The sequence below is a fragment of the Mustelus asterias genome, chromosome 1, assembly GCF_964213995.1.
Source record: "Mustelus asterias chromosome 1, sMusAst1.hap1.1, whole genome shotgun sequence".
Lineage (NCBI taxonomy): Eukaryota > Metazoa > Chordata > Chondrichthyes > Carcharhiniformes > Triakidae > Mustelus > Mustelus asterias.
Genome location: NC_135801.1, coordinates 183,578,128 through 183,596,738, shown reverse-complemented (window position 1 = coordinate 183,596,738; position 18,611 = coordinate 183,578,128). Strand labels below are relative to the sequence as shown.

General features: G+C 44.1%; 1 protein-coding gene across 1 annotated transcript; it reads right to left on the bottom strand.

The window, feature by feature from the left end:
- Positions 1-6,540: 6,540 nt before the first annotated feature.
- LOC144504696 (fatty acid-binding protein 1, liver-like) lies at positions 6,541-16,854 on the bottom strand. The gene is made up of 4 exons (XM_078230461.1): positions 16,762-16,854; positions 10,492-10,664; positions 8,060-8,152; positions 6,541-6,606 (listed from the first exon to the last, which is right to left on the bottom strand). Exons 1-4 carry the CDS (start codon positions 16,826-16,828, stop codon positions 6,553-6,555), a joined length of 387 nt encoding a protein of 128 aa, XP_078086587.1. The 5' UTR covers positions 16,829-16,854; the 3' UTR covers positions 6,541-6,552.
- Between the last annotated feature and the right edge of the window lie 1,757 nt (positions 16,855-18,611).

Below are 18,611 nucleotides of genomic sequence, written 5' to 3'. Positions count from 1 at the left end.
TTTATCATTGGGTGAGGAAAAGGCAGGTTAACCCAAGCAGCAAACAAAATTGCCCAATACCTTCAGAATAAAAAAGCTAAATAGACTACTGAAAGCAAACCAAAAGGGACAATTTATAGGAACTTCATTTGGGCAACCTGGTGGCATTCAGGAGAAAATAAGAGTTTGTTAATTGAAATCATGATATTTCCAGAGGAATTCAGTGAAGAATGTCAGTGTTTAAACCACAACAATCAATTCTGGTTAAGCTCCAATTAAGAAATCAATTGGTAAAAGATCCTGCAGACTATTGAAAACTATAGGTTTACCCTTAACATTGGACTACTCAATTGTCAGCTCTGCTTCATGGCTTGTCCTATTTGGCACAAGGGTGGTGAATGGTAACACCACCAAGACAATTATAAAGAACTCCAAGGGAAGTGTTGAAACGAATAAAGATTGCACAACCTATTTAAATGAAAAATGAGTACCTGTGATGAACAGTAAATGTCAATTTTGATATTTATATAGGTGGAGCAGTTGTCGTTCCTGGCTACCACTCCTCCATTACTATAAGGTGTGAGAGTCTGGGAGAACTTCAGTGGGAAAGAATCATAGACTGCAGAAGAGGCCATTTTGCCAATTGAGTCTGCCCTGATTTTCTGACAGTATCATACCCATCCCTCTCCCCCACCCTATCCCTGTAACCCCACACATTTACCATGACTAATCCCACTTAACCTACACATCTTGGGGCACTATGGGGCAATTTACCATGGCCACTTAACCTGCACATCTTTGGACTGTGGGAGGAAGCCGGAGCACCCGGAAGGAACCCACACAGACAGGGGGAGAACATTCAATCTCCATACAGTCACCGAGGCCGGACTTGAACCCAGATCCCTGGAGCTGTGAGGCAGCTGTGAAGCATTGTGAGCTGTGAGACATTGTGCCACCATGCCGGAGATGCCTACTACCACACTAAGTCTTAAAATTGAGAATTCTGCCCATATTGTCCTGTTCTGAAAGACTACAAAAGGCCTGCTGCTGAACTGGGTGAGATTTTGGGTATCCCACAAGTTCTCGAACAGTGAAATTGATGGCTCTCTCTGGGCCTTAAATTCATTATAGAAACATCATGGCGCAGAAGGAGGCTCTTCGTCCTATCGAGTCCATGCCAGTGACCAGATCAGCTGTGATCTTATTGAATGGCTGAGCAGGCTTGAGAGACTGCGTGACCTACTTCTGCTTTTTTTAAATTCATTTGTGGGACATGGGCCTCGCTGGCTGCCCAGCGTTTATTACCCATCCCTAGTTGCCCGAGGGCAGTTGAGAGTCAACCACATTGCTGTGGAGTCGCATGTAGGCCAGACTGGGTAAGGACAGCAGATTTCCTTCCCTAAAGGACATTAGTGAACCAGGTGAGTTTTTCCAACAATCGACAATGGTTTCATGGTCATCAATAGATTCCTAATTCCAGATAATTTTTATTGAATTCAAATTCCACCATCTGCCGTGGCGGGATTCGAACCCGGGTCCCCAGAACATTATTTGAGTTTCTGGATTAATAGTCTAGCAATATGCCACTAGACCATCGCCTCCCCGTTCACTGCAGTGGGACTGGAGAATCTGGGCTGCGAGCGAGGTCGGAGTATCTGGCCCCTTGTTTTGCTTTCTTTTTTTTGAATTTACAAGCTATGCTGTTGAAACCATCGTGTTTACTTTTTTCATCAAGTAGTGATTATATTTACTTGTAGAATACATTCAAATGAGGACCCAATCCAGTACCCCAGCCCCAATTCCCTGCGATCTCACTTTCTGGATCAGTCTTTTACGCAGCACCTTGCCATTCGCCTTCTGGAAGTCCAGATATACCACATCCACAGGTTCTCCACTATCCACCTTGCTGGTTATGGGCAGCTAATGCTGGCCAGTCAGTGACGCCCATGTCACACGAAGGAATAATTTTTAAAAATCCACCAGGACCTTACCAGAATCCAAGCAATTTTGGATATCATAACCAATGCATCTGCTATCTTTGCTGCTTTGATGCTTTAATATCCAAGGGTGCAGGCCATCCGGTCCCAGAGACTTATCTGCCTTTAATCCCATGAGTTTATTCAATACCTTCTCCCTAATGATTGTTATTGCACCAAGTTCCTCTGAATTTACAACAGTTTTTGGAAAATCTTCAAATGAGGAAAGTAGGAATACGAGCCCCCAATGTAATATCTATTCTACACAATTGAACATTTGAGTCTCGAGAGGTTTCTGCAGCCTCACAAGGTTCTCCCAGTGCCCTGGCCAATGTATATGCTTTAACCAGAGGTGCAAAAGCAGATCATTTCATAGAATCGTAGAATCCCTATAGTTGTTATGGTTCAGGACAGAAAATCCAAAGTGTTTTATGGAGCCTGTCTGGATCATAAGTTTTACATCTTGAATTTGGCTAGGACAAGCATGATATGTTTCTCCTCGGGTATGACTCAAATGACCCACTAGGGAGCTTTTAGCAAAGAAAGTTTATTTAAGAGTATAGTTAACATGTATGGAAAGAAAAACAGCAACAACTTTTATCAATTACCACCGAAAAAGCAAAACAACTGCAATAATGTATAACTCTTAACAAAGATAACCAATCCCATAAACAAAAAAAACCCCTTTCGCAGGTTAACACAGCAAAGACTAATGCTCATCTGATACCGGAACTGAGTCCTTTGGATGAATGCTGCAGCTCTCTTGAAACACTCAGAACAGTTTGAAGTCAGAACAGCTTCCCAGAACACCAGGGAGACTCTCTGGTCAAACCACCAACAGCAGAATTTCTACTCCAGGAAGGCTTTCAGGAAAGGCTTTCAGCTGGGCGGCGGCACGGTGGCACAGTGGTTAGCATTGCTGCCTCACAGCGCCAGGGACCCGGGTTCAATTCCGGCCTCAGGTCACTGTCTGCGTGGAGTTTGCACATTCTCCCCGTGTCTGCTTGGGTTTCCTCCGGGTGCTCCGGTTTCCTCCCAGAGTCCAAAGATGTGTGAGTTAGGTTGATTGGCCATGCTAAATTGACCCTAGTGTCAGGGGGATTAACCGGGCAAATATGAGGGTTTACAGGACTAGGGCCTGGGTGGAACTGTGGTCAGTGTAGACTTGATGTGCCAAATGGCCTCCTTCTGTACTGTGTGTTTCTATGATTCTATGCTTCTAACCAGCAGAATTTCCCAAAACCAGAGAGAGGAGATACTTATTTCCAGCTTGATGTCCCTTCTAAGACCAAAACCTGCAGCTCAGAACTCAAAATAAAAGAGCTCCTGTCACCTGACCTGCAAGTATTCTTCCTCCTGACAATGCAGGCTCATAAAACTAATTCTCAAAGTAAGAATTTTTTAAAACCATTTTAAACCACTGAAGGAGCAATAAAAGGACTCTTCGTAGACAACCCTGTGCCACAATGAGAGCTCAGAACATAATTTTTTAAAAACTCTTGAAGATACATTCATGTCACACAGTGTGGAAGAGGCCATTCGGCCCATTGAGTCTGCACTGATTCTCTGACAGAGTATCTTTCCTAGCCCTCCACGTTATCTCCATAACCTCACACATTCCCCATGGCTGATGAGACACTAAGGGGCAATTTAGCATGGCCAATCCACCTAACCTGCAAATCTTTGGACATTTATCTCATTTCAGTATGCAAATTAGGTGGCATCAATTCTACGTTTTAATAGTAACTGCACTTCAAAGGTCTTACATCCAGCATTAAAAGTTTATTTATTAGTCACAAATAGGCTTGCATTTACACTGCAATGAAGTTACTGTGAAAATCCCCTAGTCGCCACACTCTGGCGCATATTCGGGTACACCTAATCAGCACATCTTTGGACTGTGGGAGGAAACCGTAGCACCCGAAGGAAACCCACACAGACAGAGGGAGAATTTGCAAACTCCACACAGACAGTGACCCAAGCCAGGAATCGAACCCGGGTCCCTGGTGCTGTGAGGCAGCAGTGCCAACCACCGTGCCACCGTGCTGCCCTATTGCAGATTATTCCAACTGCCAGAAAGGGATTCAGAAACTTCTGATTATTGCAGACCTTGAAAGCCAAACTTAGCAACATGCCCTCAGCGTGCTCTTGGGTTAACTGGAGGTGCCTATCAAGTCTTGGCATTGCCATGGATTTTGAGTGCACTGCAATATTTTAAGAATGTACCAATGTCATACATATGGATCCCATTGGGGAGCTAACCTGACATTGAGGAATTTATTGACCGCTACAGGCCTTGCTACCATCAGGGATCTTTTCCTCCTTCGAGCCATTCCCTTGATTTAAGGTAATTAATACCCACCTCCGTAGTGGAACATGGTAAATATGATTTATAATACCTGCCACAATTCAGACAAACTATTGGACAGTAGCATAGGATTTATTTCAATATTATATAATGATATACATTTAGCAACACAACGTTTGCTGCCATAATGTTGCAATGGGAGAACATGTGGCAAACAATGACCATAATGATACTGATGGAAAAGGACAAGTGTTGTCCCAGGGTTGAGGTGCTAAATTGGAGGAAGGCTCCAATTAGGCATGATTTGGAGGCTGTTGTTTTAGAGATGCTGTTTGAGGGTAAGTCCACATTTGGCACGTGGGAGTCTTTTAGGGAGCAGTTGATTGCAGTGCAGGACAGGCATGTACTGATGAAAAGGAAGGACAGGAAAGGCAGAATTCTGGAACTGTGGATGACCGGGGAAATTGTGAGTCTAGTCAAAAATAACAAGGATGCATACATGAGGTCGAGGCAACTAAAAACAGATAAAGCATTTGAAGATTAGGAACAAGAGGGTCGCTAGAGAAAGAGGGGGGAAATTATGTGTAAAACCAAAGGAAGTGGGTGAGATCCTTAATGAATACTTTGCATCGGTATTCACAAAGGAGAGGGACACGTCGATTGATGGTGTCTCGGAGGGGTAGGTAAATACTTTAGAACAAGTCATCATTATGAGGGAGGAAGTGTTAGGTGTATTGAAAAGCATTAAGGTAGACAAATACCGAGGGCCAGATGGCATCTATCCCCGATTACTGAGGGAGACAAGAGATGATAATTGCTGGGCCTCGAACAGAAATCTCTAGTTCCTCGTTGGCCACTGGTGAGGTCCCAGAGGATTGGAGGATAGCCAATGTTGTCCCGTTATTTAAGAAGGGTAGCAAGGATAACCTGGGTAATTATAGACCAGTGAGCTTGATGTTAGTGATAGTGAAATTGTTGAAGAAAATTTTTAGGAATAGGATCTATACACATTTGGAACTGAATGGAATTTTTAATGACAGACAGCATGGTTTCGTATGAGGGAGGTCATGTCTCACTAATTTAGTTGAGTTTTTTGAGGAAGTGACAAAAATGATTGATGAGGGATGGGCTGTGGATGTTGTCTGCATGGTCTTTAGTAAAGCATTTGACATGGTCCCTCATGGCAGGCTGGTGCAAAAAATTAAATCTCATCAGGGGTGAACTAGCTAGATGGATTCAGAACTGGTTTTGGCCATAGAGGACAGAGGGTAGTGGTGGAAGGGTGTTTTTCTGAATGGAGGTCCGTAACTAGTGTGTTCCGCAGGGATCAGTGCTGGGACCTCTGCTGTTTGTAATATATATAAATGACTTGGAAGAAAACGTAGCTGGTCTGATTAGCCAGTTTGCGGATGATACTAAGATTAGTGGAATTGTGGATAGTGATGAAGATTGTCAGAGAATACAGCAGGATATAGATAGACTGGAAAATTGGACGGAGAAATGGCAGATGGAATTTAATCCGAACAAATGCGAGGTGATGCATTTTGGTAGATCCAATTCAGGTGGGAGCTATAAAATAAATAACAGAACCATCAGGAGCACAGACACACAGAGAGATCTGGGAGTTCAGGTCCACAGATCCTTAAAAGTGGCAGCACAGTTGGAAAAGGTGGTGAAGAAAGAACATGGCATGCTTGCCTTCATGGGCCGGGGCATTGAGTTGGCAAATTATGTTGCAGTTAGGCCACATTTGGAATACTGTGTCCAACTCTGGTCACCACACTACCAGAAGGATGTGGAGGCTTTGGAGAAAGTACAGAAAAGGTTCACCAGGATGTTGCCTGGTATGGAGGGTATTTGCTACGAAGAGAGACTGAATAAACTGGGATTGTTCTCCCTGGAAAGACAGGCTGAGGGGCGACCTGATAGAAGTTTATCAAATTATGAGGGGTATAGATAGGGTGAACAGTTGGAAGCTTTTTCCCAGGGCAGAAATAACAATTACAAGGGGGCACAAGTTCAAGATAAGGGGGGAAAGGTTCAGTGGAGATGTGCGGAGGAAGTTTTTTATACAGAGGTTGGTGGGGGCCTGGAATGTACTGCCAAGCGAGGTGGTTGAGGCAGTTACGTTAGCCACATTTAAGACTTATCTTGATAGGCATATGAACAAATGGGGAAGAAAGGGATATAAGTGGTTGGTCTAGATAGGACAATGTGATCAGCACAGGCTTGGTGGGCCGAAGGGCCTGTTTCTGTGCTGTACTGTTCTTTGTTCTTTGTCCTATAATTTCAACTGACTCTCTTGCTGATTCTCTGGTAGGCAATGTTTCCAATCGTCATGTTCTGAAATCAGAAAATAAAACTTAATCAATTTCATTTTAGAAAGGGACACTGTACAACATTGAGATTGACTCCAGTTTTGTTTGATAGATAGCACATTCCCTGATGAGTCAGAGGTTTCTGAGTTCAAGACCCACTGTAAACTGACACCTCAATGCCAAAGAAAGAAAGTAAGGTTTTCATTTATATAGCACCTTACATGACCTCAGGGCACCGCAACATAAATTATAGCCAATTAATTATTTTCTTGAAATATAGGCCGTGGTGGTACCCACCATGGCAGGTGTGACGGTCCAGTCAAATGTCCTTTGACTTCCGGTGGGACTGGATGATCCTGATGGTGGGCGGGGCTGGACAATCTTGTCCATAGTCATTGTTGTAATGTAGAAACTGGGCAGTCAAAATGCACACAGCAAGCTCACATATGCTGCGGTGTGATATAGTGTTCAGATAATCTACTTCTGTGTCATTGATTGAGGGGTAAATATTGGGCTGGATATTGAGTTCAATGTGGTTCGGGTGGATATTCATAGAATCCCGACAGTGCAGAAAGAGGCCATTCAGCCCATCGAGCCTGCACCGACAACAATCCCACCCAGATCCTATCCCCATAACCGCATGTCTTTACCCTGCTATGACACAAAGGGACAATTTATCATGGCCAATCAACCTAACCCGCATGTGGGTTTGGAACATGGGAGGAAACCAGAGCACCCGGAGGAAATGCACGCAGACACGGGAAGAACATGCAAACCCCACACGGACAGTTGCCCAAGGCCGGAATTGAACCACGGTCCCTGGCGCTGTGAGGCAACAGTGCTAACCACTGTGCCACCGTGCCGCCCCCGTTAACGATTCCAAAGCATTATTCCAGTCAAACTGTTGCTTCTTCAGGCAACAACATTAAAAACTGAGGAAATGAACATTTATTGAATTGGTGTGTGTGAGATTTTGCTGTGAAGAATTTGCAAGCCATGGGAACCCAAGCTGCACGTTTTCCTCAACAGGATCTGATTTTCACCCCTTTTTTGTCTTCTGGATTTTTAATGTGCAAATTGGATATATAAAGATTTTTATTCTATCCCTGTTCTACTGAAGGCTGACGTCTCATTCCATTGACTTTGGGCAACCTCTGGTCCTCATTAAAGTGTGAGCCTTGACAGTGAGGTCAGCAAGTTCCTTGATCGCGAGAAACCCTTTTTGATGTTGTCCACAGTCACGCTCAAGAAGCAAGGATTGCTGGACAGCAGGCAAGAGTCCAAACCCTGGCCGTTTTCTCCTTTTCCCAATTTGTGGAGCCTGATTGACGCTTGAAGTTGAAGACCAATTAAAATCCTGTCATCCCATCATCTTACGTATATCAACGTCAGATTTCAGCTGCTCATGAATGGCTCGCAGAATTAAACCCAAACCAAGAAATACAAGACACCCCGACAGAGAATGAATTATAACTTACATTAATCAGTTGGTCTCCAGTGACCTCTGTAACTGAGGTAATGTTTTGTATCTTGGCAACAAGTCTATAGTTCCCTTCACGCTCAATAATGATCTAGATAATTAAGAAATAAGACATTAAAAACTAAGTTTTCAAAGGAGTCCTGATATTAATAGAACTTTTTAAAATTCTTTCATGGGATGTAGGCATTGACAGCAATGCCAGCATTTGTTACTCATCCCTTATTGCTCTTTGAACTGAGTGACAGTGGCAGTAAAGAGTCAACCAATGTGGGTCTGGAGTCACATGTAGGCCAGACCATGTAAGGATGACAGATTTCCTTCCCCCAAAGTTTTTTTTTAAAGTTTATTTATTGGTGTCACAAGTAGGCTTACATTAATATTGCAATGAAGTTACTGTGAAAATCCCCTAGTCACCACTCAGTACCCTGTTCAGGTACACTGAGGAAGAATTTAGCATGGCCAACGCACCTAACCAGGCCATCTTTCGGCGCACCCGGAGGAAACCCATGCAGGCACACAGACCACACAGGCAGTTACCCAAACTGGGAATCGAACCCAGGTCCCTGGCGTTGTGAGGCAGTGGTGCTAACCACCGTGCCGCCTAAGGGCATTAGTGAACCTGATGGGTTTTTTTAAGACAATCGTTTCATGGTCATCGCAAGACTTGTAATTCCAGGCTTTTTTTTATTGAATTCACATTTCAACATCTGCCATGGTGGGATTGGAACCCACGCCTCCAGAGGATTACCCTGTGCCGCTGGAATGGATTACTTGTTACTGCAGCAATACCACGACGCCACTGCCCCCCCCCCCCTCCTTAATATTACAATCATGGTCTCTCGGTAACCTGAGCCTCCAATATCCATCTGGGAATTTGAATTTAACTCTTCCACTTTAAATTAAAGTTTGCTCAGTATTACTTGAAACTGGCAGCAAGTTTAATCACGGGACTTAATCAGGAGACAAGCCTCATAACCTTCGTAAGATTTTTACATCCCCTTGTCTTCCAGGAAATTCCTGAGGGATTTGGGCTGTGAAGGATCATGAGGAGATTGGCTTGCTTAGTCAGGTGGGAGACCAGCAGGCCTCAAGGCTGCCAAGACAGACCAGTTTTAAAATGGATTAGCAAAGCACAGGCCTCTTGATTATCTGGCCATTTGCACTCTCCCCCATGCAGAGGCACTCCTTTCTCCTGACAGAGAATCAAGATTTGAGCACACTTTGATTTCGATTTACATTATACTGGAGTAAGTGATTCATATAAATAAACATCTCACCACCCACCGGCCTATTATACATGTTTTAATTGTAAATACAAGACTGATTTTCAACACCGTCGCCCCGTTATCGAAAATTGTTCAAGGGATGATATGGATTAAAAATGATTGTCAAAAAGATGAAAAATGACATGAGGAAACACTTTCTTACGCAGCGAGTGGTTAGGATCTAGGATGCACAGAGGGTGTGACTTTCAAAAGGGAATTGGATTAGCAACTGAAGGGAAAATAAACTGTAGGGTTACAGGAAAAGGAGAGTGCTCTTTTTTATTCATTTATGGCATGTGGGCGTCGCTGGCTGGGGCAACATTGGTTGCCCATCCCTGATTACTCTTAAACTGAATATCTTGCTAGGCCATTTCAGAGTCAACCACATTACTGTCACGTGTAGGCCAGATAAGGGTGGCAGATGGCAAATTTCCTTCCCTAAAGGACCTTATATGAGTTTTAATGACAATCAACAATAGTTCCATTGTCATAGAATCCCTACATTGCAGAAGAAGGCCATTCAGCCCATCGAGCCGTCACTGAATCTCCGACACAGCATCTCACCCAGGCTCTATCCATGTAACTCCACATATTTACCCCGCTAATCCCCTAACTTATACATCTTGGGACACTAAGGAGCAACTTAGCATGGCCAATCCACCTAACCTGCACATCTCTGGACTGTGGGAGCAAACTGGAGCACCCTGAAGAAACCCACGCAGACACGGAGAGAACGCAAGGCCGGAATTGATCCCAGGTCCCTGGCGCAGTGAGGCAGCAGTGCTAACCACTGTGCCACCGTGCCGCCCTAATTAGATGTTTCGTTCCAAATTGATGGAATTCAAATTCCACCACCAAATTCAGGTTTGAACTTGAATCCCACAGGGCATTACCCTGGATGTCTGGATTACCAGTCTATTGGCAATACCGCTGAGACACATCCTCCTCCTAAGTGAGTGAGAGGATATAAATTGCTCCTGCAGAGAGCAGACATGTCTCAATAGGCTAAATGGCCTCCTTCTGTATAAGTCTATGACTCCATCATCCCAGTTTGAGTCTTCAGTGAAGACTACACATGAAAATATACAGTAGAATGACACAGTGCTTTGCATTAGAAACATCACCATAATGTTTGCCCTTGGTATTTAACGGAGAGGAGGGTTACCTTAATTTTTTCTCCTGTGGGAGAATCTATTTCTGTCTCCTGTCCAATTTCAAACTCATTAACGATCACTTGACTGCCCAGCGTGACAGTGACCTTAAAGTAGTCTCCAATTTCGACAATTTCAGAAGTGCTTTTCTTGTCCATCCCTTTCTCAATCAAGTCATCTGAGATTCCTAGAAATTGGACAAAGACAACAGGAGTTGACATGCCTGAATAGTCAAAGCTTTCACAGTTGCTGAGGAGATTATTACTTGAATGGGTGTAAATTGAGAGAAGTGGAAACTCAACGAGACCTTGGAGTCCTCGTGCATCAGGCACTGAAAGTAAGCGCGCAGGTACAGCAGGCAGTAAAGAAGGCAACTGGTATATTGGCCTTCATAGCGAGAGGATTTGATATAGAATAAGGGATGTTTTGCTGCAATTGTATGGGGTGTTGGTGAGGCCACATCTGGAGTATTGTGTACAGTTTTGGTGCTCAATGAGACCTTGGAGTCCTCGTGCATCAATCACTGAAAGTAAACACGCAGGTACAGTAGGCAGTAAAGAAGGCAAACGTTATGTTGGCCTTCATTGCGAGAGGATTTGATATAGGGATAGGGATGTTTCAATGCAATTGTATAGAGCGTTAGCAAGGCCACACCTGGAGTATTGTGTACAGTTTTAGTGCCCTTATCTGAGGTAGGATGTCCTTGCTATAGAGGGAGTACAGCAAAGGTTATCAGCCTGATTCCTGAGATGGCAGGTCTGTCACATGAGGAGAGACTAAATCGGTCAGAATTATATTCACTGGAGTTTAGAAGAGTGAGAGGGGATCTCACAGAAACTTATAAAATTCTAACACAGTTGGACAGGGTAGATTCAAAAAGAATGTTCCCAATGGTGGGGGAGTCCAGAACTAGGGGTCATAGTTTGAGGATAAGGGGTAAACCTTGTGGTGAGGAGAAATTTCTTCACCCAGTGCATGGTGAATGTATGGAATTCACTTCCACAGAAAGTAGTTGAAGCCAAAACGTTGTCTGATTTCAAAAAGAAAATAGATATAGTTCTTGGGCTAAAGGGATCCAGGGATATGGGGAGAAGGCAGGATCAGGACATTGAATTTGATGATCAGCCATGATCAAAATGAATGGCGGAGCAGGCTTGAAGGGCTGAATGGCCTACTCCTGCTTCTCGATTCTATGTTTCTACATTTCTGTGAAAGTGAATGGAAGAAGGCCTGAAGAATGGTCCTGGCAAAGCAAATTTTTATTTATTTATTAATCATAAGAAGGCTTACATTAACACTGCAATGAAGTTGCTGTGAAAATCCCCTAGTTGCCACACTCTGGCACCTGTTCGGGTACATTCAGGGAGAATTTAGCCAATGCACCTAACCAGCAGGTCTTTCAGACTATGGGAGGAAACCGGAACACCATGGATTGGTTATATACTGACACTTGAGATTGAGAATCTGATTGACAAATACAATAAAAACTAAGCTAGAATTCTACGTTCCTTACTCTTTGCTTTTAGTGTAATACTGTGGTACTACTTGTAACCTATCTAAGCTTTCTTTGTAAATCTTACTTGCAGTTCAGAATCTATCTTGGGGTTGGAACAGAATTTCCATTGGCATCTAAAGACCAACTAATGGTGACTCTAATTTAGTTGATTAATTCCAAATACAAAAGATCTCAGCAGGTCTGGCAGCATCTGTAAGGAGAGATTTTCCAGCATTTTCTCTTTTGGTTTCAGATTCAAGAAACTACAAAAGGTCTGTGAATGAAGCCCAATCCATCATGCAAACCAGTCTCCCATCCATTGACACTGTCTACACTTCCCGCAGCCTCGGCAAAGCAGCCAGCATAATTAAGGACCCCACGCACCCCGGACATTCTCTCTTCCACCTTCTTCCATCAGGAAAAAGATACAAAAGTCTGAGGTCACGTACCACTCGACTCAAGAACAGCTTCTTCCCTGCTGCCATCAGACATTTGAATGGACCTACCTTGCATTAAGTTGGTCTTTCTCTACACTCTAGCTATGACTATAACACTACATTCTGCACTCTCTCCTTTCCTTCTCTATGAATGGTATATTCTGTCTGTATAGCGCGCAAGAACATTACTTTTCACTGTATGCTAATACATGTGACAATAATAAATCAAATCAAATCAAATCAAATCAAAAAGATTCCAGCATCTGCAGTAATTTGCTTTTATATGGAAGTTTAGTGTGGCATATAATTCAATTAATCCAAAGAAAGAAAGTGGTTCAGTCCCCTTGCCGGTGCTTGAGCTCATAATCTGGCCTGACAAGGCATTGCTGAGAGCCCTGGATTGTTGGAAGTGCAATTCTTCAGCTAAATGTTGCACTGGATATTTGTCACTGGGGCGGAGACCTTGAGTCAGCAAACTTCCTGACTCAGCAAACCCTGCTCGGTTTAAAGAGCCCCAACCCAGCCAATTTTCAAAGCGTTCCCATGTTTCTGCTGCTTGTCCTTCTCGGTGGCAGAAGTCGTGGGTTTGGAAAGTGTTGTTGAAGGAGCCTTCGTAAGGTGCTGCAACACATCTTGTAGATGGTGCACACGGCTGCCACTGGCAGTGCTAAGACTTCTGCACCCAGGAGTGCTGCACTGTCAGAGCTGCCGTCTTTAGATGAGACCTTAAACCGAGGCTTGGATTGATGTAAGAGATCCCATGACACCATTTTGAGGAAGAGCAGGAAGTTCCAGCTTTCCAGTGTCCTGTCCTCGAAAACAAAAGAACGGATTATCCAGTCATTATCACACTGCTGTTTGTGAGAGTTTGTGATAATACTTGCTGCATTTGTATATTACACAGGAATGACTACACTTGGCTATAAAGAATTTCGAGATGACAACTGGTTGTGAAAAGTGCTATATAAATTAAATCATCTTTCACTGTCATAACCAAGAGAAAAGCAGCAACAACTTTGCACACTATAAACTCCTACAAACAGCAGTGAGAGAATAAATGTGCAGATCATTTGTTTAAGCGTTGTTGATTGAGGGGTAAAACAGTTATGTCTGTACCTATCAACTCGAGTGTCTAAAGAACCATGAGGTAGGCTTGGTAACTTGAATAAAAGAAAAAGGTAAAGTAAAGTTTATTTACTGGTTACAATTAGGCTTACATTAACACTGCAATGAAGTTACTGTGAAAATCCCCCAGTCGCCACACTCCGGCGCCTGTTCGGGTACACTGAGGGAGAATTTAGCATGGCCAATGCACCTAACCCACACATCCTTGGACTGTGGCAGGAAACTGGACCATCCGGAGGAAACCCACGCAGACATAGGGAGAATGTGCAAACTCCACACAGACAGTGACCCAAGCTGGGAATCAAACCCAGGCTCCTGGCGCTGTGAGATAGCAATGCTAACCACTGTGCCGCTGTGCTGCCCAAAAATACTGCAGATGCTGGAATCTGAACCAAAAATGGAAAATGCCGGAAAATCACAGCAGACCTGACAGCACCTGTGGAGAGAAAATAGAACCAATGTTTCAAGTTGGATTCATCCAGACTCGAAACGTTGGCTTGGCTCTCTCTTCAGAGATGCCATCTGACCTGTTGCAATTTTTTAGCATTTTCTGCTTTGATATCTTGAACACTGGGAGCTCTTTATTGTAGGTTTGCGCTGTTCCATAGCCAGATCTAAAACTGTACAACCGGGTCCCATACTGGGAGGAGCTAATCCCCCAGGGGTCACCTGACCCACACTCTTAAAGGTACAGTGTGCACCCCCAAACCCCGACATTCATTATATACATATATGACACAAACCCTTTGAGTGGAGCACCCCCCCCCCCCCCACCCCCCACCCCATCCCTCAGCGAGAGCTGACAGGGCCTTGGGTTATTGAAAAACAGTGCAGCAATCCTTCAGCACTCTTCTGGAATGTCAACTTGAATCACATGCTTAACCCTTTGGCGGAGGGTTTGAGCCCACAGCCTCATCTCTCCATAGTGAGAGGTTCACACACGGAATCAAGACTAATGCCTAAAATGAAGATGACACTTTGACCCCATTCAATTTTGTTACCCTGAGGTGACAATCCATCAGGTCACAGAATAAGCCTGGATGGGGGAGATCCTCCATAACGATAGAATATCCCGATCTAATTGGTTTCTTTTTGGTTCAATTACGTACCTCAAGCTCGACTCCTAAATTACCACTGTCTTTGTTTGACAGCCATCTTCCTTCACTTTGGAAGCTGACAACTTGGTTAACCAAGCTTTGATATCAGACTATTTGTACAAAAGGAATTGGAAATGGAGGCATGGTAAAGGCTCGAGAGATCTACGTTTGCCAAAAGAACAAAAAGATGACTGTGAGTTGTTCCATTTAAACAAAGATTTTAAAAGCATTGCACAGGTAGCTATGAAGGCAGACTGAGATATTATTAAGCATTTCAATGTTTGAACATAAGAATTAGAAGCAGAAGTAGGCAATTCAGCCCTTTGAGCCTGCTCTGCCATTCAATCAGATCATGGCTGATCTCTTCCTGGTTTCGAATCCACCTCCTTGTTCCCCATATCCCCTTATCCCTTTTTTTATTAGAAATATGTCTATCTCCCTCTTGAAACCATTCAATTGATTCAGACTCCACCGCGCTATGGGGCAGCGGGTTCCACAAATTCACCACCCTCTGTGAGAAGTAGTTCCTTCTCATCTCAGTTTTAAATCTACCGCCTCTCAACCTATAGTCACTGTCTGTGTGGAGTTTGCATGTTCTCCCTGCGTCTGCGTGGGTTTCCTCTGAGTGCTCCGATTTCCTCCCACAGTCCAAAGATGTGCAGGTTAGGTGGATTGGCCGGGGGACTAGCTGGGGTAAATGCATGGGGTTTTGGGGATAGGGCCTAGGTGAGATTGTGGTCAGTGCAGACTCGATGAGCTGAATGGCCTCCTTCTGCACTGTAGAGATTCTATGTTCTCTGTTAACCTGTGACCTCTTGTTTGAGATTACTCCATAAGGGGAAACATTTTGCCCACATTTACTTTATCAATCCCTTCTAAAATTTTATATACCTCGATCAGATCTCCTCTCATCTTTCTAAACTCCAGCGGGTATAAGCCCAAATGTTCAATCTCTCCTCATACGTCAACTCTTTCATCCCTTGACCTGCTCGTTTAACATAAACTATACCTCATCCAGTTCAGTCATTCAGTGACACATGAGGAAACCCATCACCAGCCTCCAAACCAAGGAACAGAATCATCCACACAATGGATTTAATGATTTGTCTGATATGGAGTGACTGGAGTAGACCTTGTGTGATGCCCTATTGCAGATGCTACGGAGTCAGTCGCCTCCCATCCCTCCTGGTGTTGACATCAAATTTAGCAAGAGGCATAGCTACCTGTGCAATGCTTTTAAAATGAGCTGACAGTTCACAACTGCCGTATCACACATGGTCAAAATCTACCTCACTCACTCTCTCTCCACGCAGGGAAACCCACCTCACCCAAAGCATTTTGGTGTACATTGGAAGAGTCAATCCTTATGCTTTGCAGATTTATTCATTTAAACCATGCAACTTAGAACATTGAACATAGGACAGTACAGCACAGAGACAGGCCCTTCAGCCCACGATGTTGTGCCGAACATGGCACCCAATTAAACTAATCCCTCCTGCCTGCCCTTGGTCCATATCCCTCTATTTCTTGCAAATCCTGGAATTCCCTTCCTAACAGCATTGTGGGACAACCCACAGCACATGGACTGCAGCGATTCAAGAAGGCAGCTCACCAGCACCTTTGCAAGGGCAATTAGGGATGGGCAATAAATGCTGGCCAACCAGCAATGCCCATGTCCCACGAATGAATAAAACAATCATATGCTTATCTAAAAGCCCCTTAAATGCCCCTGTCGTATCTGCCTTCACCACCACCCCAAGCAGCATATTCCAGACACCTACCACCTTTTGTGTAAAAAACTTGCCCCTCACATCTTGTTTGAACTTGCCCCCTCTCACCTTAAGTGCATGCCCCCTAGTATTAGACATGTTGGGCAGGACTTTCCCACTATACTCGTCCCAAAACTGGAAAATCCCACCCGAGGTCAACAGACCTTTGCATTGTCTGTCCCATGGGCAAGTCTGGGAAAAAGATTCTGACTGATATTTCCTTTGCAAAGTATCAATTGTTTTGAGATCACTTTGCCTCGTAAAATAGACTTAGGTTGATCTCTGGTGATATCAAATATTTTAGAAATTCATGTTATGATTGGAAGCACAAACATATTGTAAATTGTTACGCCACACTTACCAATCGCTCTCATAAACGGTACAAAGTTTTTCTGGCTCTGCAGCTCATAACTTCCATTGAAAGCCATTGTGATGGAGTCCTCTCAGCCCAACACAGCAAGACAAGAAAGGCTGTTTCCAGATCGCTACATTGCTTTATAGAGGTTTCTTTACTTTGGGAGGTTAAAGGTGTGATGGTTTGCGGTGATGTTGAATCATTAACTCATGTACACAATGTACGGGGGTGACTCAGACTTGATGTGCCAAGAAGTACTGTAGCCATTAGCACCCTCAAGTACCTTTTCACCCAATCTTCTCACTTGAATGTGCTGACTCATGCAGTATTACAACTGCCAATAATTGGCAGCTTAGCCCAGTTGGTTACACTCCCACAATAGGTTGTGGGCCTGAATTTGCACAAGTGTTATTTTGCTCAGCTGTTCCAGCATTGGTGCTAGATCATTGTAGGGAAGTGGTTTACACAGAATTATGTTGAGGCCACACCACCGAAACAAGATGTTTTTTCCAGCTGATCTGTGCTAGGCTTTTTATAGAATTGAATCCCCACAGTTCAGGAAGAGGCCATTCAACCCTTCATTTGATTTGATTTGAGTTATTATTGTCACATGTATTTGTACACAGTGTAAAGTCTTGTTTCTTGCGCGCTATACAGACAAGGCATACCGTTCATACAGAAGGAAAGGAGAGAGTGTAGAATGTAATGTTACAGTCACAGCTAGGGTGTAGAGAAAGATCAACTTAATGCGAGGTAGGTCCATTCAAAAGTCTGATGGCAGCAGGGAAGAAGCTGTTCTTGAGTCAGTTGGTATGTGACCTCAAACTTTTGTTTCTGTTTCCCGACGGAAGAAGGTGGAAGAGAGAATATCCGGGATACGTGCTGTCCTTGATTATGCTGGCTGCTTTGCCAAGGCAGTGGGAAGTGTAGACAGAGTCAATGTATGGGAGGCTGGTTTACGTGATGGACTGGGCTCCGTTCACAACCATTTGTAGTTTTGAGTCTGCATCGACAGCAATCCCATCCAGGCCCTATCCCCATAATCCTACATATTTACCTGCTACTCCCCCTGACACTAAGGGTCAATTTAGCATGGCTAATCCACCTAACATGCACATCTTTGGACTATGGGAGGAAACCGGAACACCCGGAGGAAACCCACACAGACACGGGGAGAATGTGCAAACTCCACACAGACAGTAACCTGAGGCCGGAATTGAACCTGGGTCCCTAGCACTGTGAGGCTGCAGTGTTAACCACTGTTTAAGTTTAAAGTTAAAGTTTATTTATTAGAGTCACAAGTAGGCTTACATTAACACTGCAATGAAGTTACTGTGAAAATCCCCTAGTCACCACACTCCAGCGCCTGTTCAGGTACTGAGGGAGAATTTAACATGGCCAATGTACCTAACCAGCACATTTTTCAGACTATGGGAGGAAACCGGAGCACTCGATAGAGGCAGCTGTGGGACTTCACTGGTGCATTCTGGGAGAAGATGACCTCGCAACATCTATTAAAAAGTGGGAAGCGGAAGAACCCCTCCAATGATAAACAGGAGGAAGAGCATCTGGTTGAGGCAGCTGAGGGATTTCACAGCTTAACGTTCCAGGATACAGTTGTTTCAGGCAGGATAGAGGGGATGTAAAAGGAGTGGGGGAGTTGCACTACTGGTTAAGGAGAATATTACAGCTGTACTGTGGGAGGACACCTCGGAGGGTTCATACAGCGAGGCAATATGGGTAGAGCTCAGGAATAGGAAGGATGTAGTCACAATGTTGGGGGTTTACTATAGGCCACCCAACTGCCAGCGGGAGATAGAGGAACAGATATGTAGGCAGATTTTGGCAAGGTGTAA